Raw genomic sequence first — 26,018 nt, forward strand, 5'->3', positions numbered from 1 at the left:
TCAGTTTTATTTATTTCATTAAAATTGTGATATTTTCAGAGTTAGCTCAGCAAACCCAATTCTTTTAAAAAATCCTCTCTTTCTCATGCTGTAGCCTCACAAATCCTGATACCGTAGGAAATTTCACATTGTGTTGAGAGCAGGAGATTTTTTGTGGGGGAGGGTTTAGGAAGCCAGGAATGCAATTTCTTGCATTCTTTTGTGAGATTTACTGAATAATAAAATTGAATTGTGTAGGAACTAAAAAAATTTTTCAGTAAATTCCTGTCAGCTAAAAATGTTTTTTTCCCTCCATTGAATGAACAATTACCAAAGAACTTAGCATGTGCAATTCTTAGAAAATCAATTTTATTTTGCTTCTTACAGAAGTTACTTACACCAGGAACAGCACCTGTCCTGGCTGGAGCAATTTCCCCCTGTAAATTTCAGCGCATTTAGGTAGGGTTGTGGTTGATACTTCTGTTTCCATGTTAAGTAGTTATTTTTCAACGGGAAATACTATGGCCTGTTGATGTTTACATACCAGAAAAGAAACCACAGTGACTTTTTAAAGTTTAAATTTAGATGTAAAAGGATTGGTTTATTTGTTTGATTGTTTTAGTATATCCACAATGATAATCAGACTTTTGGGGACTAACAAATAAGCAGATGCATTTGCCCTATGCCTGGTAACGTTAGGTTTCTGCCATACGAGGTACTGTTCGGATATGTAACACTTCTGTTTTTCCTTTGAAACAGCATTTTCAAGCTGAGAAAATGCCTCAGTGAAACCACGAATGGCTGTAGCTTGGTTCTCATTTCCATCATAAACTTGTCCAATGCAGTTATCAGGATATTTAAAAACATTGGCAGCCTGGGTCAAAGGGAGAAACACGGGGGTAAGAATGTGAGAAGAAGTTTGGGGATTGAAAGAAGAGACCCCCATGTGTAAACTGAGGTGCTGGCAAGCACAGAGGAAAGCTGTATTTTGCTGTGTACGGCTGCATAGTTTAGTGATAAGGAATTTCTTAGGGTTTAATTGAGACATGGTTAGAAGGTGGATAGCTGAATAGTGTTTTGGTAGCATTGATTTTGCCCTGTTATGCTCTAGGAACAGGAAAGGTTGACCAGAGCCCTGTCTCTGGTCAGGGCCCCTTGGTTACATCTAAGGAGTGAATGAAGAAGGGGCAGGACACAGGTTTGAGCACTGTCAGTAGGATGTTGGGATGAGGATGCTCCCTATGCCAAGGGCAGCATGTGAGGCCCTTCCTCTCCTGGACAGTGCAGGGAGCACCTCGGCTGATTCCCAGGGATGCTGGGGTGAAGGTGGTATCAGGGGAGGGGGCTTGGGGCTCTTCTGAGGCTGTCAGAGACATTTGTGTTAGGCTGGGGCTGTGATGTTGTAGGGTTTTTGCATTCTGGCTGTCGTATAAGCATATCCGGAGTGGTTTAAGCAAATCAAAGGGGTTGAAATGATCTGAACACCACCTCAGCTCACAGAGCAGTCTAGGAGGACAGAGCAGGCTAGCTTTGTTGTAGCTTAAATCCATTTGGCTCATTTTCTTCAACTTTTTCTCCCTATGTCCTTTTTACCCCATTTTATTTTAGTGTTCTAGGTTGTAAGTGTGAGGCATAACACTGCGCTCCTTTGCCAGCCCGTCGCTGTTCTAAGGTGTCATGAAAAGTAGGTGAAGGATGAAGGCTTCTCCATGATTTGCTACTGCTTTCCAAGTCCTGCAGGTGGAGTTACTCTGTGGATGTGAGGGGCTACTGCAGGGTGGCAGGAACGACTGTCACAGCCTCAGAAAGCGGCTGGTCTCCTCACGCATCGGGGACAAAGCGGCAGCTCCTTAGCTGTGATTTCTCTTTTTGAGCTCAGTAGCTAGTGGTTTGGGGGAGGAGAGATGCTGGACCTCTGCGTGCGTAAATGTGACTCCCTTTCTGAGGGTGAGTAAATAAGTGGAGGAGGTAGTGAAAAGAGTCTGGAGTCTCTGCCAGGGATTAGCAAGCTTCTAGGTAAGGCGATATCAAATCTACGTATAGACTTGCTCATCTTTTCCCTTATGCTGTGCTTTTTTCCTACACTGCCTTCCTAAACTAAGGAATTGCTTTGTTTAGACCCAGTTATTTCCTTCTGGCTACAAGCTCCTTGAAGGACAGAACCACAGATAATGAGCCCACCAGTACTAAGTTTTAGTATTCATTGGCTATTTTAATGTTGACTTTCCCACTCCCTCTCTTCTGAATCCTCTAGAACAGGTCGCTGAAGCCAAGGAGAGCACAGCAACCCCTTGTTACAGAAAGAATTGTGGTGAACAAAGCTTTTTGATAAACACCACCTACACTGAGCTTTATGAAAAACCGAAGTCAGCAGAACAGAATGAATAAGGTCTAACCTCCCACCCTGTCCTGCCGTCCAGCCCCGTGTGCCTACACAAATATTCTGGCCCTGCCGAAAACCACCCCGACTTCAGTTTCGGTAGCCCACCTGCGATCTGGAAGCAAGGGCTCCCCTGCTGATGTTTCAGGAACAAACTAGTTGTTGCGTGAGAGCTGCTCTGTGCTTTTGGACTTTTTCCACCGTGGAGTGTTGAAAAGCAGTCCTACAAAGCGTGCCCTTAGGGCACGGTGACAGGCTATTGGCAGGTCAGACCTTGTTTCTGCTTTGGCAAAGTAATAAATCTTGGCTCACTCCTACCTTCTCCTACTAACTGGAGTGCCTATGATGGCATTGTGTCTGTACAAGACCAGTTCAAGTGTATCACAGAATGGTTTGGGTTGGAAGGGACCTGAACAATCATCTAATTCCAGCCCCCTTGCCACGGGGATATTGGGGGTGGAATCAAATAGCTTCTTCCAAGTAAAACTAGTGTTGTAAGAACAATCGTTCTGCTGCTTCTCAATTACTGTATCATTTCAGGGAGAAAGAACAGAGGTTGAAATCCCTCCGTGTACTAGAAATCTGGTGGTGGTGGTGTTCTCAAGCTCCAAAATTTGTCTTTTAGTTCTGGGGCTCTGGAGTTCAGCTGCTTCGTGATTTCATGCTTTCCTTCACAACGGCGAGAGCTAGAATTGTTTCTAATGATGCTTGAGGTTGTCGGCTAATTGCATACACTCTGCTTTGTGACACAAAAAAGTAAAATCTCAAGAACTGATAATACTGAAACTTTTTGAGTGGCTGAACACGGCTGGTTTAAGAGGAAACCAGGAAGAAAGTTGAGTGCTTTATATTTGTAAAATTCAGAAGTCAGTTGAAAGATACATAGGGAGGTTCACAATTTATCTCATAATTGATCAGAGTTCTTGTCTTTTCCTTGAATCAAATCCAGTGAAAACTGTACGTTCTCCAGGGGGTGAAATCTGATTTTGAGTAGTGATCCAATACAGAGCTCACCTGAAGTGGGGAAAAATGCACTCTAATAGAGCAAAGGATAGAAATGTGAAAATATGTGGATCATTATGCAAATTTTCTCACTTACCTGCAGTCAAAAGGAACTCAGAAATGTCAATGAGCACTGGTGATGTGCTTGTGGTTTGTATTCTGTATTCTTTTTCCTGAAGCAGAGATACTGTCCTCTGCTGGAGCCCTGTCAGCATTACATATGGCAGGACTGATTGGAAATGACAAAGCCTGTGTCCTCCTGTAACCCTTCTGTAACTATCGCCTTCTAGGTAATGCTCGGCTGCACTTTCTGGTCCTGGTGACAGGCTGTACGTCGGTGGGAAAAATCCTGGACGCTGAAGTTTACAAAATTACTGCAACAGATTTCTGTCCTCTCCAGGAAGAAACAAAGGAAGAGGAGCGCGTCACTGCCTTGAAGAAAATACTGAACTCTGGGATGTTCTATTTCTCCTGGCCTAATGCAGGCTCAAACTTTGACCTGACTGTGCGAGCTCAGAAGCAGGGTGATAACCACTATGAATCTGGTAACTCCTTCTTCTGGTTAGTACTGCATGTTTGTACCAAAGTCTTCTGTCAGCCCCATCTGTATGTTAGTGGTCACACATTCTCAGAGAGAAATGACCAGGTGTATTCCAGGTGTGCCACCTTCCATTTCATTGCCATGTCACTTTACAGGGCCTGTGGCCTTACTGAATTCAAAAAGGTAGCTTCTATTTAACTAAAATTAATCTGGCAGTGAAATGCAGTTCTTATAACTGGATTTTTGTGTGTGTGTGTGTTTAAGAAGAAAGCACAAGGTTTCTTGTTCACAGTGCAGAAATGTTTCTCTATGTGTTGTGAATAGTTTCCCTTGTGGTAATAATTTGCTTTAAAGGTTACCTTTTAAAGTAACAGTAACCTGCACTTGAACCGTTCATAATCACATCATCTGTAGACATATATTTTTTTATTTTTTAAAAGAGTGTGAGTTTAAAGTCTGCGTTTCAATCTCTTAATAATGTGCCCTAGTTTTGTGTTGAAAGCATCAATATTAATATGTTAGCAGCTCAGTGTAAACATATGTTGCACAGAAGGAAACTCCAGTGATCCACTGCTTTGCAATTCTTACTTTCTTGTGCTTACAAAGCAAAGGAAAAGTATTTCTTGTAAATATTATTTAAGTGGAAAAGAAAACACAACTGCTGGGTTTTGTCTCTATTAGGTGGGTTCCCCATTAAATAATTCAGTTTGTTTGCTTTACAAGTTCTGGCAGATTTGTTTGTTTATTTTAAACAAAAAGGTACGCAGGAAACAGCTGTACTGGAAACAAAGGAGGGCTGTATGGTGCTGTAGGTGGGAAGTAGCTGCCCAAGTTTAATGTGGGTGTACTGCTAGAATGCGTGATATGTCTTGTGGCCTAAAGTAGGTGAATATTAAATTGTCCAAAAAGTTCATAACAGGTGATAAATAAACATGAGAGGGGCAGTTCAGTCAGGTTAAATAGTCTTTCTACCTTTCTCTTACAAGTGGTAAGATACAGAGTTTTGAGTTTCACTCAGAAGGGAGATAAATAAAACTTGAGCGGTGTTCCAGTGTAGAATCTCCTAAGGTGACATCTCTTAACAAAAAAATAACTCTCTTACCTGTCCAATCTTTTGAAATGTTTCATCTCGGAAGATAAGTATTTGAACTTCTCTTTGCTACTTCTGACTAATCTAGCAGTACCTCATGAAGAGCTTCCACATTCCTGTGTGTTGTAGAGCAGGCATGAATGGTGATAACGTCACATTTAAAATGTTCCAAAGAAAATTGTGAGGGATTTATGTGATATGAGGAATGTTAAACTGAGCAGCAGATTCTTGGAAAAAGCACAGTGGAATAAATGGTTACATGATGAAAAGCTTCAGACAGCCTTAATTATAAGCAATACAACCTGTCTCTTAAACGAACTGCAACAACAACAAAAAAATCTACTGGAATTTGTCTGAGTCCTCACTGGGACTTGCTCTTTGAATAGAGCTAGGAAAAGGAGGTGGAAGAGATACCAAAAATTGTTTTAGAGTTGCTTTTTTTAGTTACATATTTAGTTTAAAAATGTAGGATTGACTTGCACCCTGTCAGAGAAACACTGTACTCTAGAAGAACAATTCTTCAGGGGTTTTCCAGAGATGTAGTAAGTCTTGTATAGATCTGCTGTTGAGCAATAAATGTTCATAAGAGGGATTTTCTTGGCCCTCATCTGTGACTAAAGTCACATTTTGAAAAATGAGATGAGGAGTAAGTCATAATAGAAGAGACCAGCATTTTAGGTTTCTTGGGTTGTTGATTTTAAAATAAATTGAAAGTTAAAACAGACATTCTTAATTTCAATAGCACTTTTTGTGACATCTGGAGTTAAATGAGGCAATGTTTGCATAAGCTGAATTATAAGGCAGTGGGGCAAGGAGAGCAGTTTGGCAGTAGCTGAGCTATTAAAATTTGCCACACTCTTTTCATTGTAGCAGTTCACAAACATTTCCTACTGATATTTCCTCATTTCGGATAAGGTATAACTACAACAGAAAAAGGATCACAAAAGCTTGCTTAAATTAGTGATTGTTGTGGGATGGGACCATGCCTGTCAGTCTTGCTTTATTGAGTATGCCATATGTGTGATGTTGAATTTTACAGGAACCAGCTACTGCACGTCCCCTTCAAACACTACCAGGTGAACTGCTCTGACTGGCTGCTGAAAGTGATCTGTGGTGTAGTGGACGTTCGCACTGTTTACGCTTCCCACAAGAAGGCAAAAGCCTGCCTTATCTCTCGGATTAGCTGTGAGCGAGCCGGTGCCCGGTTTCACATTCGAGGGGTCAATGATGATGGACATGTGTCTAACTTCGTTGAGACAGAGCAGGTAAGCAAATGTATCCAATAGCCTTGAATAATTCACTCCACTCTAGTTGAGCTGGGACAGGGTTTCCAAAAAGAACTAAAGGAGTTCAGCAGTTTTTCCCCCAAGACTATTTAAAATATTATTGCACAACAGACCTATTTATGCCCATTAAGCATTTCTTTGCAATCTGTTCCTTTTCTGTATTTCTGGCCTTTCCATGCACAGCATTTTCATTCATACTCTTGATTTTTTCCTGAATGTGAAAGTCACGGCCATTTGATACTGTGGTGAAATATAAACATGGGTTTTTGAATTACTCAGAGAGCTGTGGGTGTTAATTCATGTGAAACCAACGTGTGTAACAAGGAGGTTCTTGATTACAAGAGACCTGCTTAGAAGTATCAGTCATGAGGCCCATGTGTTAAACAAACGGGTGTTTAAAAAGCTATTCCAGAATAAACGTCATGCTTTTATACATTCTATGTATGTTTTGAAGTATTGTTTTACTAAAATTTGTCATTCTTCCCATGCTAGAGGACATTGGCGAAATGTTCCCCCAGTGCTCAGATATATCATACCAGGCAGGAGAAAGCTGCCCAGAGACAGAGCTGTGGTCGTTAGGAGGAAAGTCATCTTTGGCCAGTAAAGAAAACAGAGGAAAAACACAATCTTCTCACAGTCAGGCAAATTTCAGTGCAATTCATTTTGGAACGGACTTTGCTTTATATGCCCCTTTAATTTGTGGGTCGGTTCCCTCAGAGAGAGATGGTATGGCACAGGTTTTGTAAATTTTTGGTAGAAACCTTATTTCCAGATGAGGCTGAAATATATGGGTGAATTACATCCAGCAGGCTCCCTTGATTGACAAAGCAAAGCAAAATAACACAGAGGCTGTTGGTTTTACTGTACGTGGTTTAGCTTACTGCTTTGAAAATGAACAAAAAGCACTGGACCCTGGAGAATCTGAAATCTTTTGTGCCAGCTGAAATGAGTGGTTTCCTTTTTGAACAGAAACAGAAATTACTAGCAGTCAGAGCCATCATACTTAATATACGGAAATAGATGTCTCCATAAGCGGAATAGATAAATGGCTGGGAGGAGTTCTCCACAAAGGGCAAGGATCCACTCATAAAATCTAGTTTTCAGTGTCTTCTGGGCAGCTCTACAAAACTGTGTATGGAGAATAAAATGTTTTTCTATATGTATGCGTCTGTATATGCATGTACAGGTACAATTGAAGTAGATTACTTAGGGGAGGCTGGTAAAACCTCTCTACATGACACAATTGAGTGTGGCATATTAAGCTAGCTGTGTCTTTACTTGTTCCAGGAGAGTTAGAGCTGTGTCACTGTAGGACTGTCTGATTGCTGAGGGTGACGACCTGCCTCCAAAATGTCCCTCCTGGAGCACTAGTGTTTCCTCATGTCAGTTCTGTCACTTATATATCTCTTCTTTTCCTGCTTTGCCTGTGTTTTCAGTAGGCTGGCCTGGCTGCTTTCTACTTAGTGTTCGGGCTTCCATGACTTGTGCTTGTTGGATGCCAAACTCTTCCCCTGCAGCGTTTGGGTCTCTAATGCCAGCCAGGGAATTCTCTGCTAACAATTCTCTTTTGTGCCTCTGCTCCAAAGAAACTTCAAGTTGACTCCTGCAGCATCTACATCTTTATAGAAAGTCATTGTATTGGAAACAGAAGAAAGGACGTGTGCCATTTTAACTAATAACTTGCTACAGTCTGCTATTTTAGTTGAGTGCCTTCTCACGAGCATTAGTGCACAGTGCATTCCACAGGATCTGAAGAATGTTCTCGCACTGAAATGCAAAGGAAAGAAAATGTTAAAGAAGGTTGTCAGCTTTCTTTCAAGTCAGTCTCACATTTGTGGCCCTACAGTTAACAGTTATCTAATTATAGGAAGTACTTCTGCAATCCTGCTCATGGGTTGGGTCAAAAGTTGCTCATTCTATTGAACTACATTCTTGGAGTACATTATGTTGCAAATGATTAGCATGAAAAGTAAGTTGGCCTTTGCATCACAGCAGAAACCCTGAGGATTGGCTCCTGGTGAAAGGCAAAGCAGCACTTGGTTGCTAATGCTTCCCTTTGCTGGGGCTGGGTCAAATTCTTCATGGGAGCTGCTGTGCTTTGTTCCAATTCAGCCAGGGGCTGCTGTGAGGTGGGAGGACTGAAAGCTTTTGAGCTTTGCAATTGGTTAAAAAAAAAAGAGCAAGAGTGAAATGGTTGTAGGGTGAACGGCTCGAGTAGGTTGAAAATGATCACAAGGCTTTGCAATTTTAAAGGATTGTGTTTTCATTTTTTTTTGGTGTTGTTTTGTTTTTAAAGAAGAAAATAAGTTTGCTGTTGCTAGTGGTGATAAACACTAGCTCTACCAAGCGAAATGTCCTAAGAAAGCAAAGCTGGGCTAACCACCGGGATGCCTGAGATCTAGTTCAAGCTGGCACCCTCTTAGCTGAGGAAGGAAGAGTCCTAGAATAAACTCTCTCCTACTTTCATAGTAGACTTCTGACTAATCGCCGATGAGGTAATATCTTGGCTGAGTAACATCTTGTTTCCATTTGCTGCGGCCTCTACAGTATAATGGCATGCTGGCTGTGTGCTTTCAGGGATAAATAGCACCCTAGGATTTTGAAAAGCCAGGACTTTTCCCCCCTTTATAGGAATTACTTCTAACGTTTTGCTGTTTTTAGAAGAGGGAGAAACAATTAGTCTTATCTCCAGGCAGCTCTTTTATGCATGGATGGTATGCTTTTGTCTCCCACTGAGTTAGCCTTGTGGCATTTCAGCTCTGCAATGAGTCATTTTTTTGTGGGCTCACTTAACTGCTGTGACTCAGAGTGTTTGAGAAGAAGGGGGAAAAAGCTAAATATCTCACTTCACTTTTGCTTTTCAAAATAAAGCACCAAAACAAAGAGAACCAACAACCCTCTACCAGTGGATCTCTTGATCATTTGATCATTTGGCTTGCTTCTTTACAAAGAAAAAAAGGAAAGAAAAAAAAAATGTAGGAAAGACAAAAATAAAGCATGAAGGGAGGGCTTTTTGGAAATCCCTGTGATGTGTACTTCCAGCTTTGTTGCCAGTTTTAGAAGAGGCTGCCATTCTATTACAAAGTGCAGTGTTGCAGATAATCCTCAAGTAAAGTTGTAAAATCAGTTTCCCAGTGATAAGTTAATAAATTTTTGCTTTGTTCATGTTTGAGAGGTACCTGCTGACAACAAAGTTTTCTTTCCAGGATTTCTCCTTTCCCATCACCTCCGCAATCAATCTGCCGAGTTGAGACTGTATCGCATTCTTTGAATTCTTCTCTGCTGATAACCTTGAGAAGGCATGCTTGCCTCATTTAGTTTTGTGCCTGACACTGTTTACATTTCTTCTCCTTCCCCAGTTATTCTCCAAAGAGTGGGGGTAAGCTCTTAATATCTTAGCATATGACGTAAGGGGAACAACTCTAATTTAACAAAGATTAATGAATGCTTTCATTTGTTCTCCCCTTCATGGAACTGTTTGATGAAGCATTTTAAATGGAAACCTTGACAGACATCAAAAAGAAATCCCATGAATTTGGATTAACCTTCCCTTTATACCAGTTTGAGAAAAAGTGTTGGACACTGATTAAGAAAAATGATCCCTATTTCACAATAACTCTTAGAGCATGTTGGATAGCTCTCCAGGAGAGGAATGGATGCAATCATGTGGTTAATTTATTTTCTGGATCCAGTCTTACTGTGGCCCCAGGCAGGACAAAGAAGATTATTTTGGCAAGTATATCATTGGATCCTGTGGTCTGAGTTAAAGGGACTCATGGAGAGGTATGTTTAGGCCATCTGTTATCCATGCTCTTTGTGAGTTGTGTGGCAGAGCTCGAGATCTCAGAAAAAAAGCCATGTGAGTATGTGTTTTGACTGTGTCCCTTGAATATGTGACAAATTCTGCCACTAGAAGTTGTGATTGGATAATTGTTTCCTTCTAATGAAGCTGGGTGAGAGAGAGAGGTTGGTGAATAAATTATCCTGAGCAATGAATAGGAGCAGCACACTGGGATTAGAACAACGGCTAGATGAAATAGATGTTTGCTTCTTGGTCAAAGCCAGTAAGCAGTACCTGTACATGAAGCATGAGCTTTCACTGTGCACCAGCAAAGGTGCTTGGATCAGAGGGGTGAGGTCTGCCTCTATTCAACTGAATATAAAGGGTGAGAAACTTGTCCTCCTGAGTCGTCAGCAGCCTTTAGGGTCAGAGGAAGAAGCCACAAAAAGAATCTAAGATGGCAGGAGTCAAAAGAAACACATGGCAATTTCTAACACCACAGGTCAGAGGACAGGGAATTTATTATCAAGGCAAAGAGGTCCTCCACATGGGTTAAGCATCCAATTGCTATTATGTTGTCTGATTGGAAACTGCAAGAAACATGTCTGAAAATCCATCCAGCTAAATGGATTGGATTGTTCTGTGGGCCAAGCCCTTTGAGATCAATGAAGCAGTCCTCCTTCAGTGTTTTGAGGATTTGATGGAAATTAACATTCTCCCTGGGACAGGTAGGCAACAGCTTGCTGTCATTTTGGAGGTTAGACAAAAGGTAAGATTCCACAATTGGGTAGTTCTTTGAAGCCTAAGGACAAAGACATAACATTAGCAGTATGTATCAACCCTAATGGCAAAGTGTTGTCCAAAATGTAGGTGATTGTTGTTGAATGCTTAGAGGAAAACCCATGTGATCTTCTTGGATGTATTTTATGTCTGTGACTTAAGGAAAATAGAGGACAGGAAAATTCTGGAAATAAACAATTGTTTAAGAAGGAATAGTTTCTTTTCTTAAAGCACTGTTCATCTTCTTCCTTAGAATAAGAGAAATGGAACTGCCAGGGCACAGGGCAATAAAGTCAAAATTAGAATGACGAAAAATGCAGAACTGACAGATATGTGGTTGTAGAAAACAGTGTGAATGATCAAGGGTTGGAAGAATAAGATAAAATAAATTCTATACTTACCCATGCATAAATGCTAGAATTACATAAGCAACAGAGTTGAAATCTTTTATTTGTAAGTGTAATTTTAACCTGGATGTATTATCAGTGCTAATTTAAGAGTTTAAAAAGTGTGTTTTATTGTAGTGTATATAGGTGTTGAGACAATGTCTGTTCCTGAACTGGGAAGTCCCCTTAGTCTCAGTCTTTGAACCTGCTCCGTTAGGATGTCTGCTGATGGGATGGTTCTTGCCACTGTTATTGTTAGGGTCAAGGGATGTGCATAGCAGAATGCAGTGTCAGGATCAGGGGTCATGTTCCTTGTAGTGGTGAATGAAGGATAATGGATATTGCTGAAATTCAGGGAAGGTTTGCACGGTTGTAATGCCTAATAAAATGTTTACAGTCTGTTTAGGAAGGAATGACTTTCAAAAATGGTGTTAGCCTCCCACTCATTAAAAAAATACTAGGTCTTTTTCCAACTCACTAGCAGCTTTGAAGAAAATAACTTTGGATTCATCTGGGTCACAAGAATGAGGTGAGAGAATTGTGGAAGACCACAGAACTGCTCCAGAGAACAGAATGAAGAGTGCTGTAAAAAAAAAAAAAAAAGTGCTAATGTGGAGAATTTTCTTGTGAGTGATCTGTACTGAAGAGGCCATGCTCCCAGTTCAAAAACCTCACCTGAATTGCTAAAAGCTACATGTTAATGTGCATAAATATCTCACTTTTTAACAAATGCCTTATCATCATAGGGGAGTTCTATATTAGACCTCATCCTGACAGAGGACCTCCATCATTCACATTAGGTTGTGGGCATCGTGTTTTTACGTGACAGAAATGATTCACACGTAGTTTGAATAATTTTTTTTAGTTCTCCAATGGACAGCTTAATAGAGCAGAAAACAGAAGAGGTAATGGGTGAGAAACAGTGAACAGAAAACGTGAATAATAATAGAAACAAACATCTGTTATATCTGACAATGTTGAATCACTGGTAAATGGAACTATGAGCAGAATATAAATTCTATTAATGCAGAAAAGCAGAAATGTTTGGTCAGTATTTTTCTTCTGCATTTGGCATAAAGAAGTCAGGAGATGTACTCACGGTCTATAAACTGTGATGAAATACTTGCCATTAAAATATAGCCCAGGAAGATGTTAAACTTCAGGTATTAAAATTAGAATTATTATTATTTTAACTCAGCTGAATTTGCAGCTGAGACTTAAAAAAGAGATATTTGAGCTGTCAAGTTTTCAGTTAGTTATGGAAACTGGGATACTCCAGAAGATTGTAAGGAAACTGAACCTCTGTGGTAAGCTGTTTGAGTGGCCAGATTGTACTTCATGTGAAGCTTTGCCTGTAGTCATCATCGTAAAGTGTTAAGATTTTGTTTCAACTCATCACTAAGGTGATTATTGTCAAATTTTGAAGTGAGCCAGTCTTATCTGGTCTTTGTGTAGATTCAAGACCAGATCCGTGCTTAGTATGAGTCAGGAAAATGCTGGGGCTGTCAGCGGAGGGGCACAAATTTACTTTACCTTAGAGTTGTCTCCTGAGGGTCCATGACTGTGCGTGAAAAGATGATTCAGTGTTCAGAAGTCACTGACTCACCTTCTGACAGCCTGTCTCAGTGAGGAAATGAAGAGGAAGAAGGTGGGCCTGCTCGCTCCTCCAGCAGTCCAGCTGCAGGGTGGTCATGGAGCCAGGGGCTGGCCTTGATGGTCCTTGTGGGTCTCTTCCAGCTCCGGATATTCCAGGATTTCGATTCTGTTGTCTCTTCTGAGCACAGAAATGCAAAGGAAGAGTGTTGCCATGGTAATTAGTTCTTGCATTCAGGTACAGGCAAATTTAAAAAAATTTTGCCATGAGAGTGTGTTTTAGACCCATATTTCTGAAGCTGTGAGGTAGGCCTCGCAGGGAAGCTTCTGTCAGCAACAAATTAATGTGAAGCACCTGCCCTCTCTTGCAGGAGTTGTAGGAGGATGAGATGCAACATAGAAGAGTTCTTAATTCCTTGGTGTGAGGAGAAAAACATACAATTTTGCAGTACATCTGGGCTAGCTGTCATTCGAACACTATGTCCTTGGCAAAGCCACTTAAACCTTTCATCTTAGTGAAATCGGGGCAATTGTGAGTGCTCTGCAAAAATACTGTGAAGATAATTAGATAAAACTGGTGGCAGGATATTTAAATATTTAAATACCTACCTCTCTAATGTAAGTACATACTTCTTTTCATATGTGTAGCTTTAAAAATTGTACGTTGGGGGTAACATCAAGGTCGAGGTTCAGGTAAATGAACCTCGTTTTTCTTGAGCCACCCAACCAGAACACCTAGTGGCAAATCCCAAAGCACAAGCCCCAGTAAAGCGGTATGGGAGCCCATTTTCATGTTCTTTTCTATTTTTGGGGGATACCAGCCAGCTGGCAGCTGTTGTGCTAAATGATATGATGCAGTTGGAGAAGCAGCTACCTGGGTGACCTGTATGGATACCGTGCCTCGCCGGGGCTGCAGAAGACTCGCTGCGATGCAGGAGATAACAGGGATGCGTATCGTGTGTCGCCTGTGGAAAACAGCCAGGATTCCACTGCTAAGTATAGGCCAGGAGAGAGAGCCAGGCTTTGCACAGTTGCTCTGTGGTTATGCCCTGTCTGAAGATAGTACCTTTTGTGCTAAGTTAACATATAATGCAGTGCTTTGCTGGGGGGTGGCGGAGGGGGAAGGTAAAGGGGAAATTGTCTTTGTACTTTACATGAATTTGATTAGAAATCAGTTTGTTAGCTGTGATCATAAAAAAATATAAAGGGAGAGGTTGAAGTCTGGTCTGGGAATAAAATGGAGAGTTTGGAGCCTCTCACTAGAAACCTTGTTGAAGAGAAATAGATCACATACTGTTCGCTGTATCTCAGGATGGGAGTGGCAAAGCTGCTGGTTTCACTGAGAGTTGTTTGGGCACTCTGACATGCAGGACATGCAGTGAAATAAGAAATAGTAAATAAAGCAAGGGATAAGCTTATCCCACACCTGACATTACCCATCACCGGTCACAAGGAGCAATGACATTTTGCAGTTCAATTTTTTGAGGGAGACAGAGGGAGACTATGTCCTGGTCTTCCCGAGTCTCTTCACCGGTAGATCAAATCCATCTTCATCGTGGCTGAAAGATTCCTTCCACATTGCCAGCAGTGGTGTTTTAAATTCTCTCTTATTTCTGGTGAGTAGTGAATTGAATCTGTTGTGATGACATGAAAGCAAATACGGTGTGCTTTGTTCCACTGTGTGTGAGACTATGGAAAAGCGGCTGAGCGGTAAGGGGATACAGTGAGATACACCGTTTACTTTTTTCACCCTTCGTGTTCAGTGTCTTAAGCTGTCATTTGATGAAGAAGACACAGACTGATAGCTCTAACGGGAGAACTCCTTCCATTTATTTCATTTTTTTCAGACAATTTACTTGGATGATGACGTCTCTTCCTTTGTGCAGATCAGAGGTTCTGTTCCACTGTTCTGGGAGCAACCAGGGCTTCAGGTAAACAACTAAATCAAAAAGCCTACCTTGCTTACCTCTCTTGCTACTTATAATTTAGAAGTTCCATGAAATTTATGTACTTTTTGAAATAAGATGCAGAGCTCATTCTTTGAAAATGCTGAACTACTTCTTTTTAGGTTTACTTTGTAAGAAATTATTCATGCTTAGGTAAACAGGAAAAAAAAAAAGAAAGAAAGAAAGAAAGAAACAAACACCAACAGGCAAATAGCTATAGTTATTGAGGTTTAACATTTTCATGTGTTTGTGTGCCTCTGCAGGAAAGTCTATGTAAGGGACTGTGTCTTGATGTCCTAAACTGAAGGTTACAGCAATGCCTTTATAGTATTTTTTTATTTGATTTGGAATAACCTTTCATTCTGAAACGCCTGGTTAGCAGGAACATTCTGCTATTTCGTGATACTGACCTGCAGAATAAAATCGGAGTCTCTATCGATACCAGGAGTACTTTAACTTCAAGTAAAGTATAATGTTTGGATGGTGTGTTTGCTAGATTTTGATCATACAGTAATGATGATCTGATCTTCTGCAAGGCAAAGTTGTGGTGTTTCATCAGGAGATAAATGCATCAACTGTAGCAAGTTAGAGTCATCCTAGCATGCTTCATGTACTCTGAGCAGAGGGATGAGCAACTAGACTGAGTACGCACATGTATGCTTATGTGTTAGTGGAGAGAAGATGTTATATAACTTTTTTCTCTTTAGATTCTTCAAAGATCATTTGATACTTTTTTTATTATTAAATCTAGCACTTTAGAACCATTCAGGACCACTGGGTTTAGTACAAAAGATGACTAGAAGCTCTGTGTTCCCTCTGTTAGCACCATCCAGGGCAATACTTTTTTATAAAGGAGGTTTGTCCCTGTGACTGTGCACGCTTCCTTCCCATCTAGTAGCTGTATCCAGCACTGTTGTTCTCTATGTTATGAAGTCAGAGAGTTTTTTCCCCAAATATTTTTGGCTTGTGTGCAGCATCTTTGGTTAAACAGAATTTTCAACTTTTTAGCAAGGACATGATCTGTATTTTTGCTTAATCTGGATTAGAATATGCAGCTGTCATTTATGTTGGTGAATACTAGTAACTCTTACTCCTTGGGTGGGAGTGTGCTGGCACTGGTGGTGAATATGGTGGTGAAGAATTGCATAAACCAACCTCATGAAAAATAAAGAAAGATGATGGTGTACAGGAAACAATACGTGATCTTAAAAACAATTAGCAGTGTAGATTGATGGTACGGGATTTTAGCCATCAAGTTTTCAAAGGACTGTTCCAATAATTTTTAGTTTCTGTAAATAACAGAACAATGAAATAATGCAGTACACACAGTCCAGGCAAATGGCATAACTGCAGCCTTGTCTGGTGACTGAAGGGCAGGAAGAGTGCTGGGCACACAGCATATTCATGTGATATACAGTGTGGGATATTTGCTAGAGAAAGTTGGCAAGGGGATATGATTTATTTGGCCCTAAAAAAGATGTGTAGATATCCCTTTGCTTAATAATAATCCTGTTTTCACTTGCAACTGTAAATGTTGTTGTCTAATAAAAGCTGTGGCTTTTGTGTTAAGTATATTATGTGTGTGGGTGTGTGGAGTCTGTTAGGGGTATCTGGTGCTGTTAAAGAAATGTTTTCTTTGAAGGAAAAAGGGAGACATCTAGTGATTTAGGACTTCAGCAAATTTCTCTTCTTTCTTTCCATTATTTTATTTAGGTGGGTTCTCATCATCTAAGGCTTAACAGAGGCCTGGAAGCTAATGCTCCTGCCTTTGACAGGTAAGCTTCATTCAACTTTGGCAATAACACAGCAACCTGGTATTTAACCAAGATTCCACAACTTCATGCCTTCCTAGTAAATCCTCAGAGGTGTGAAACATCCCTTATATGATGTAGCTGATCTCCCAGGTGTTGCAGGATTACGTGGGTTTACTTTATTTACTGACTTATTTTTACGTGTTTTCTTTTCCTCCTTCAATGCTAATTGAAACAATTTGGTCTCCTACCTTCTTTCTGAAAAACCTGAGAAATGCTGGGTGGTATGAAAAAGAAAGGTCTGTGTAACTCTTTGTAACATTTCAACAAATGTGAATTCACACTTACAGTATGCAGAGCATGTGTTCTTCTTTACCTCTGTAAGCCAGGCAATTAAAAATAAAACACTGCTTCCAAACCATTCAGGATTTGCTTTTCACTGTTGCACTGCTACACAGAAATAACAGCATGTTATTCTCTAACCAGTGTTGCATGATGCTGTCATGCTGATGGTCTGCTTTACCCAGAGACTGGCTTGTAAACCTTAAACCATTAAGACTGTGTGGCAGCTGGAAACAGTAAAAAATCCATCTGTCAGCATGATTTCTTGGAATATCTGACTGAAATGCTGTCCTTTAAGGACAAACTCCCATGGACATCAGTGAAAACATTGCCTGAAGGATTTGGCCTCTTGGAATATTTCAGCTTTTAAGTGCCAGGTCATGTGATTCATTTCTGTTTTGTTCTGGTTTTGGCAAATGAGATCTTATGTCCAAGCTAAAAAGTGCTTTTAGATGAGTCCTCTTAATTCCGTGGCTCCATGTACTGCAACTTTTACCAAACATGATCTTAGGAACTGTTAATAGTTTTGCAGCACAGAAGGACCCCAGACAGGGACTGGAATCTAAATGGTCTACGTACCATAGCAGTCCCTGCTCCAAAGGGACTTAGTCCGGGTTCTGAAAGCTCTTTTAAGACTCATAAATCCTACTGAATTCAAATGTGTTTGAGGCTCATGATCTTGCTGTCATCTGGTGCCATGTTAAGTTGCTCTGCCAGTTTCCTGAATCTTCATCTTAGAGGGTTGCATTCCACAGCAGAGATAATCCCTGTAAGAAGAAAACAGTGACTTGTTAGCATCCTCTTTGTGCTTCCCAACAAACTGGGAGTACCTTAGCAAGGAACAACTCTTTAATGCCATTTAGCTCGGAGTATTTGATCTCCGTGACCTCAGTGCAACTGGTGAATGAGTTTCTTCTAAGAAACATGAATGTGAGGATCAGCTCACGCTATTCTTTCTTCTCCCTGTACACAGAAAAGCCTCTAGGTGAAGTTAAGAATCTCTCTGCTTACAGAACTGCAAAAGACAGTCCTTTGGAAATGGACAAAGAACAGGCAACTACTTATATGGAAGCAGGCACCGAGACTTAACAGCCTGCTACAGTGTGTTGGAGTGGGTTTAGCCTGTTAGATTTTCCATCTGATAGGTTAATGTGTTGAGAAGGCACTGTGAGAGGGGAATGGCAATCTTGTTAGTGGATCTTTTTTCATCCCCTCTTCCTGATAAACCCTTGGGGAGTTCTTCTCATAGTACTCAAGCAGATGACCTGAGTGTCAGCAGGTTTGTTCTTCAGAAATAACGTAAGTGGATAAACACGATCTTGATGGTGGGATGTGAGGTGTGCAAATGTACAGGAGGAGCTGGCATGCAGAGAACTGGCTGCAGAACCAGAAGCACAAATAAGACCAGAGAATACATTTTCTGTGTTTCTTGAAACATGTGCTGCTAACTTTTTCTTTAATTTCTCAATTTCCATGTTTTTGTGGCTTATTTCTGGTTATAGGATTTAAAGATGCATGCCATACTATGCGTGCTTGCTGACTTTCTGACACTTGGCCATTACTTGTCGCTTTGCAGCATGTAGTAGTTTTTCATTTGTGTGGGATATTTTATTTTTCTTATCCATCTTCCTCTTAAGTATCACTGTGGTGGTAGTATGTGGCATAAGATGTCTTTGAGATCTAATTGTTTATTAATAAACTAGCACAGCTCCTGTAGCTCATGCATACAAAATTGAAAAGAATGTGCTGAGGAGAGAATGGGTGCCTCTGTATCTGGCTAAAAGCTCTTGACTTGGGAGTCTCTAAGTGTCAGGCTTTGAGAGGCTGGCGATACATGCCAGATGAAATACTACTTTATGCTTTTCCTGTTTGTGTTTGTCCTGAAGGATCTGGACCAGGCCATTTGGCTAAAGGGACCTTTGGTCTGATCCACTGTAGCAGTACTTCCGTTTAATAACATTCCTCCATAATTAAAAGTAAGCTGCGAGTGACTATTTCAGGGTTGCAGTAGCTCAGAAATACTTGAGCCCTGTCACCTATGAGATGTTCGCGCCTCTCTGTCCATTACACTGGAGTCCTAGACCCCATTGCTGCCACTGGCTCTTTGTTGGCTCATCCCTAAGATGCAGGACAATCCCTGTTGTAACATGTTTTCCTCTCTGGTTGTCTTTCCTGTGCAGCCTCCAGGCTGAGAGCCAGGAGGTGGGTGCAGGCAAGGACAGTATCAAAGCTAACAGTGACATAAAAGATCTGGGGCCTGCTTTCTAAGACGCTTCTTTATTTATAGCACAAAATACCGTGTTCCTTCATTTCATGCTTGCACAACTTGCACTTTAATAATTGATTGCAAGGAAACTGAGGAAGATGTCTATAGCTGCTGTGGCTGAAACCTGCTAGATGGAACAACCAACGATCTCTGTTTCTGTGGTTTGAAAAACGTAGCAGGCAACGTTACATAGTTTTGTTCTGTATGTTCTGTACTTATTATGGTTACTTTTGCTGTAGGCATATGATGCTTCTGAAAGAGCAGTATGGAAAACAAGTGATTGTTAACCTGTTGGGAAGCAGAGGAGGAGAGGAGGTGCTTAACAGAGCTTTCAAGGTAAAAGCAATGATTTATTTTTATTTTATTTTATTTTATTTTATTTTATTTTATTTTATTTTATTTTATTTTATTTTATTTTATTTTATTTTATTTTATTTTATTTTATTTTATTTTATTTTATTTTATTTTATTTTATTTTATTTTATTTTATTTTATTTTATTTTATTTTATTTTATTTTATTTTTTGTTAAACTGCTGACTTCTTGAGCCTCCATGTTCTGTTCCCTTTCTGGACAAGTACATGACGAACACTACATCTGAAGAAATTATGTTCTCCTTTATCTAATATCTAGTAAAGAGAGAATGATGCTTCATAGTCTCAGGGGCTTGATTTTCAGCATTTTCTTCTTGCTTATTTCCTCATATGTTTGTAGACACTCTCTTCAACCAGACTTTTTTTTTTTTTTTAATAAACAAACAAACAAAGCCATAAATGTCCTAAGAAGTAGTGCACATTTGGAAAAATGAATTGTGGTCAGCTTTGTCATCATATGTAGACACCAACGCAGTGAGCTGTAGTCGGGTGCCTTATGGGATTGTCAGAACTAGCACTGGGACAGGTTGCCCAGGGAGGTGGTGGCGTCACCGTCCCTGGGGCTGTTCAAGGAGAGGTTGGACCTGGTGCTTAGGGACATGGTTTAGTGGGTGACATTGGTGGTAGGGGGATGGTTGGACCAGATGGTCTTGGAGGTCTTTTCCAACCGTTATGATTTGATGATTCTCTGAACTGCTTTGGGGCCAGTCCCTGACCCTACTTTACTAAGAAGAAGCTCTGATTGTAATGGCAAACAGCTCTCTAGTACTGGTTGTGATGGGAATTAACTGCCACAGCACGAAGTCACAGCCTGGTGTATATTGAGAGAGGTTTTCCTTCCCTCTAAATGTCCCTAGGCACAACTAATACCTGAAAGCATCTGGGTTGTCTTTTCAGGATGTCAGGCATTGTGTAATTAAAGCTGCATTGAATTTTAGTGCAGGATGGCCAGATTTTTAAAACTAACGTGTGCTTGAAGCTAGGGATTTTCACTCAGTAGGATTTGTGCAAGTGCACAGCTGCCTGTATCTGCCTGGAGGCTGATGGCAGTCTGCTGCCGAGGTGCCTAATTGCTTTAGAAGTCAGACCTAGGTACTTTGGAGTATATCTTACAAAGAATAATATGAAGGATGTCTTTAAGTACACGCCTATAGTAAGTGTTACATTTATTTATCATTGGTAAAGACTGATACAACAGTTCTGAGTTCAAATGTTTACTCTGTGAAATTAAGCAAAATGAAGATTCTTGTTAAGTAATAGTTACTGATTGTTTTACCTCTCTATTGGAACAATGTACTTGACACAAGGAGCATTTTAATGGCAGTTTTTCTGCGTGACCATTTCCTCCTCCTCTGAAAGAGCGAGTAGGAATCACCAGCTTCCCCATTGAAAAATGACTCAATCAAGGTGCCCCCTGTATGGAATACGGCCACAGACAGTGGCTGAAGTTAGTGAGCCTATGAAGAAAGTACAGAAATGAAGTCAGGTCCTAGCTTCTGATTTCAGCTTTTTACTTAGTTTCTGCTTGACACAGCTAAGCCTCTATAGCCTATTGGTTTTGTTCTCTTTAAAATAGTTTTTATAGTTTATTTTGGAAAAACATCGGAATTTAGTGGTAAGAGATGATAAGTTGAAATAACTGTAAGGATACAAACCTGACGTTGCTTGTAAATTTAATACCAATATTTTATCAAGTATTTCAGTTCTCGAAAACAGTGTTCTGGTCAGTATCATACAAATGGAAATTAAGTCAGAAATAGGACATTTCTGGAGTAAACACCTTTCATGCATTCATTTCCTTTAAATAAAGATCTGTTTTAACTAAATTGTTAAAATTTATTCTTTTTCTAAAAAAAAAAAGAAAGCACTTTATTGGCTGAAAGGGGTTAGATTGACCTCATTGGGAAGTGAAGATTTGCACCAACTGAATCCAATCAACTCTTAGTCTTTTCTTTACCTTTGTGATTTAATGAATGAATTATTAGAAAGCATATGTATTTTTTAGTTTGATTTTAAACAGCTCAGTTTAAAAATAAATAAATTATAGGGAAATCACCAGGAAGTAAAACTTTTCTTCTTTCCTGTCATTAGTTTATTTCTTTGTTTCTCCATCTTCCCTTGTATGCTTGTATTTTTTACTCTTCTCCCAATGGTTGCTGCAATCTTAACATGCCTTATCTGAGTTGGTTCCAAATATCAAAATATTCTTGCAATTACTGACAGTGCTACTCATTTTACATGATCAGAATGCCTGCACTACCGTTAGGTTATGCGACAGAAGCAAATGAAAAAATTGGAAATCCCCAGCTTAACTTCAGCTATTACACAAATCAACTGTTACCAGGCCAGACATCAATAGTGTTCCCAGTAATGCTGTTCTTCTCACAAGCATCACCCATAACAGATGTAATTATGTTTGCAGTAACAGCACTGCTGTAGTGTACACCATGATTTACACTGAGGATAAATGCCATTGTCAAGTGCATTGCTGGTGGCTCTAGCAGTGAGTTGGGGTGTTGACAGAAACAAAACAAATTCCAAGTGTTTTCACTTTTGTAAAGTGTAATGAAATATATTTTACATTTTCCTCTCCAAACATCACACAACACCTTTAGATTTGTTTCTGGAGGGAAGGTTGAAGGGCTAACTTGATACAATTACACTGGTGTAACTGCTGCACCTACACTCTTAACATAATATCAGAGTGGTTTTTGGTCTTAGTGGTCTAAGTGGAAAAAGGATCCATCTCTTGAGATGAGAACATGCAGATGGGAAGGGCATAGACAAAGGCTTATATAGTTAGAGTTAATATAACAATTCTCACTGGCTTTGCCGTGAAGAGCAGGATGTATTATTGTCGTATCTATTACAGATACATTAATGAAATTTGTGGTGATTACGGAAATGCATGTGAGATCATAGAAATAGGAGATGAAATAATGAGGCTATTTATGTCTCTTCTTTCACTTTTGTGGTTTAACACAAAATTTTATAATATGTTTCCTGGGACATCATTTCTCTCTTATTTCCTCCCCAGTCACACTCCACCTAAATTTAGGGCCACATTTTCTCATGTCTTGGCACTTATGGAACGGTTACAAAATAAACGTGTGCATGGTTATGTTCACATACCTTAAGAAGCTCTGGACATCCTTCCTATCAGGGCCCTTGTCCTGAGTTGGCCCAGATCACCACTATTTTTGTACAGAGGCAGTAGGCCACTGCTGCAGGGCTGCCACCAGCCAGGGCACAGACAGCAGCAGTTCTGAGGCAAACTTTGCAGCTACAGTTCGAGTTCCCTTGCAGGAAAATTGGGGTCTAACAAACCAGTTTACTTTTGGAAAGAAAACAAACAGGGAATTTTCACTGCTGTTTCCATGTCTGGTATTTCACACTTGTGAACTTGTCAAAATTAAAACTGTGGTAAGCTGTCTGAGTTTACCAACAATGAAAAGCGTGCTGGCATCAATCCTTATGCTGTGGCTTGAGCAGGATTTTTTCTCCTTCTTTCAATTTTTAAACAGAAACTGCTATGGGCCTCTTCCCATGCAGCAGACACTCCCATGATAAACTTTGACTACCACCAATTTGCAAAAGGTGGGAAAGCTGAAAAACTGGAAAATTTACTGAGGCCTCAACTGAAGTTGCACTGGGAAGACTTCGGCATCTTCGCAAAGGGCGAGAATGTAAGTCCACGGTGAGTGTACCCTGCCTCTGTGTCTAAGCATAGCCAGGCATCACCCCTTCTGGCCTCCCCTGGTTCATCATCGTGTTTGGACCGTGAACATAAGTGACCATCTTGAAGTATAATCTTTAGATGAAGTGTAACCTTGATGCTAAATAGATTATTTAGCTGAACTGCATCTGCATTGTTTAGAATGTGGAAAATTGCCAGTACGTGCATTCGCTGACACTGTGTTGCAGACGTAGTCAAGATATGTAATGGAATACACTGTGCTTGCACTGTGAAATTGTGGGTGGGAATAATCAGGCTGAACACTTGATGATCTTGTTCAATCAACTCATGATTAGATGTTATTTTAAAAAATATACCTTTTTTTTTTTTTTTCTCCCCTCTCTCCTCTTTTGTTTGGTTACTGAAGTCTGCAGACAGGGACTTTTCGAATGAATTGTTTGGACTGCCTGGATCGTACTAACAGTGTACAGTCCTTCGTTGCACTGGAGGTGAGTTTGTCACAGGACCTTTCATGATGCCCCATGCTGTGTAAGTTTTCAGTTCCACAGGAAAGACAAGAAAGGGGGCATAAGCCTCAGTGACACAAGTCTTTCTTGCCAGCTCTGTGTTACCCAATGATGTTGGCTGGAATATTTAAACTGAGAATAAAAAGCAAAAACATATTAAAAAACGTTTTTTGTTTTTGTTTTCTGCACCAAATCTAGGTCCTGCTTACTCAATTAGAGAGCCTGGGATTGAACTCTAAATCTATAGTTGAGCGCTTTGTGGAATCGTACAAAGCAATGTGGACTCTCAACGGCCATAATCTGAGCCGAGTGTTTACTGGCAGCCGTGCCCTAGAGGGAAAGCACAAGGTAAAGAAAAATGGCAAAGCTGTTTCCTCAGAAGTGACTGTAAAGAAAAACATCTGATTTACTCTACATTGTCACTTGCGCTGTTGCTCTTGGTCTGATGTAGGTTGGGAAACTCAAGGATGGAGCCCGGTCAGTGTCTCGTACCATTCAGTCAAATTTTTTTGATGCAGTAAAGCAGGAAGCCATCAAGCTGCTACTTATGGGTGACTTCTTCAGTGAGGAATATGCAGACAAAGGCAAAATGCTTATGGACCACACTGCACTGCTGGGTAAGGCCAGTGTAAACCCTCCAGTTTTCTTTGTGTCTGTTTTTGACTGTCAGATATAAGCAATTGCATCCTTTTGAGAAAATAAAAATAAAATAAACTACTTTAAGGACTTCTGACCAGGGTAGAGAGCCATGACAGTGCTAGTTTTGAAGATGTGGTGTGAGGCTCTGCTACTCTTCACCTTTACCCCCACTCTAAATTACTTATGGCTCAGATTTCAGTCGTAAGTTTTGGCTTGCTCAATCTCTGTAGGCCAAACTGATAAGACTAAGGGAGAAAAAATAATTTGTTAGGCCACTGCTGAAAGAAGTACTAGAAAACATGCTGAAAGTGAGTGACCCATCTTTCACAGATACAACTGCTTTGATAGGGTGCCTGGTTTCCAGAAGAGGAATTGATGGCATCAGCCCCAATTATCTTAGAGTTACTGCCATTGTCACTGGAGTCAGTCTTTAGCTTTTGCGTTGTTGCCGCTAGGGTAATGTCATTACTTCACAGTGACTTACATGTCACTGCTGGCTGTATCGTTCCTTTCCTTTTGCAGCACATTTTTGTTTTACATGCCCTTTTTCTCTCTCCCCTCTTCCATCAGTGACGCCGAGTATTTTGAAGGCCATGTCAGAGCGTCAGTTTGAATTCACAAGCTTCAAGCGTGTTCGTGTTGCCATGGGGACCTGGAACGTGAATGGAGGGAAGCAGTTTCGAAGCAACATCCTCGGTACCAGCGAGCTGACAGACTGGCTGCTGGATTCTCCTAAGCTCTCCGGAGTTTCTGAATTTCAGGGTAAAACTTTGTTATAAATGGCTCAGTCTTCAAAATAGGATTATAATCAAAGTTTATAATTTATTAAAGGAATAGAGGTAAGCAAACAGCGCTGGGTGCACCGGGAGTCTCCGCTCCACCAGGACGCACACCAGTTACATCAAGTAGCTGATTTTTATGCTCCTAGACTAATACATATTCATTACTACTTCTAAAAAAAATAGGTTATTATAATTACCTTCCGGGATCCAGTCCCTCCTACTGGAGCATGCGCATCAGTCTCCGGTGGTCCCCCTGTGGGTCTCTAGGGGTCTTTCATGCTGAAGGCTCATAGTCTTCCTCTCCAAGTTTTTTTCTTGTCCTTCCCCTTTGTACTCCTTGGCAGCATGTCAAAAGCTTACACAGTGTCCCCTGCAAGTTTTGTCTCCTAGCCGTCCTTCAGCTTCTTTTTTCTTCTCCTTAATCTCCTGGCCACCTGGCCAGATATCAGGGGCTTGCATAGTGTCCCATTCAGAAGCCATAACAGTCACTAGTTGTTAGCAGTTGTTCTGAAACCCCCAGACATCAGAGACTTCAAAGAAAGAACATACAAACACAAATAGCTCTCTTATTGACACTTCATGAGTAGTTAAAACATTCCTAACAGGCCATTCACAGGGACACTCACATCTATAGCAGTGCTAAATCAACCACAAAGAAGACAAAAAAGGCTGTAACTGTTAGAAATAAGAGTTCAGAATAACAAAAGCAAATAGGCTCATGGATTTGAGGAATATTTCTGAAGATTTGGTAATTTGACTATAATGAGGGGGAGACTGGGACACTGGGAGGAAAGGGAAGAAATGTTCCATACTGACACGAATCAGATGAACATATATAACAACTTCAAAGTCAAAATGCACAAGAAATACTTGCATTTATAGGAACAGCAAGTTGGGA

General features: G+C 40.5%; 1 protein-coding gene across 3 annotated transcripts in view; it reads left to right on the forward strand.

Annotated features, from left to right (window-relative positions):
* SYNJ2 (synaptojanin 2) overlaps window positions 1-26,018 on the forward strand; it is a 62,640-nt gene that overhangs the window by 12,717 nt on the left and 23,905 nt on the right. Inside the window, exons 3-12 of one of the 3 annotated variants that reach the window (XM_032183936.1) lie at window positions 3,652-3,922; window positions 6,032-6,257; window positions 14,666-14,749; window positions 16,478-16,539; window positions 19,363-19,459; window positions 23,021-23,193; window positions 23,600-23,681; window positions 23,898-24,047; window positions 24,151-24,316; window positions 24,909-25,100. In XM_032183936.1, the coding sequence (XP_032039827.1) occupies window positions 3,652-3,922; window positions 6,032-6,257; window positions 14,666-14,749; window positions 16,478-16,539; window positions 19,363-19,459; window positions 23,021-23,193; window positions 23,600-23,681; window positions 23,898-24,047; window positions 24,151-24,316; window positions 24,909-25,100 (1,503 nt within the window). The other 2 variants (XM_032183937.1, XM_032183938.1) reach the window with 2 other exon arrangements.

Source organism: Aythya fuligula, chromosome 3, assembly GCF_009819795.1.
Source record: "Aythya fuligula isolate bAytFul2 chromosome 3, bAytFul2.pri, whole genome shotgun sequence".
NCBI lineage: Eukaryota > Metazoa > Chordata > Aves > Anseriformes > Anatidae > Aythya > Aythya fuligula.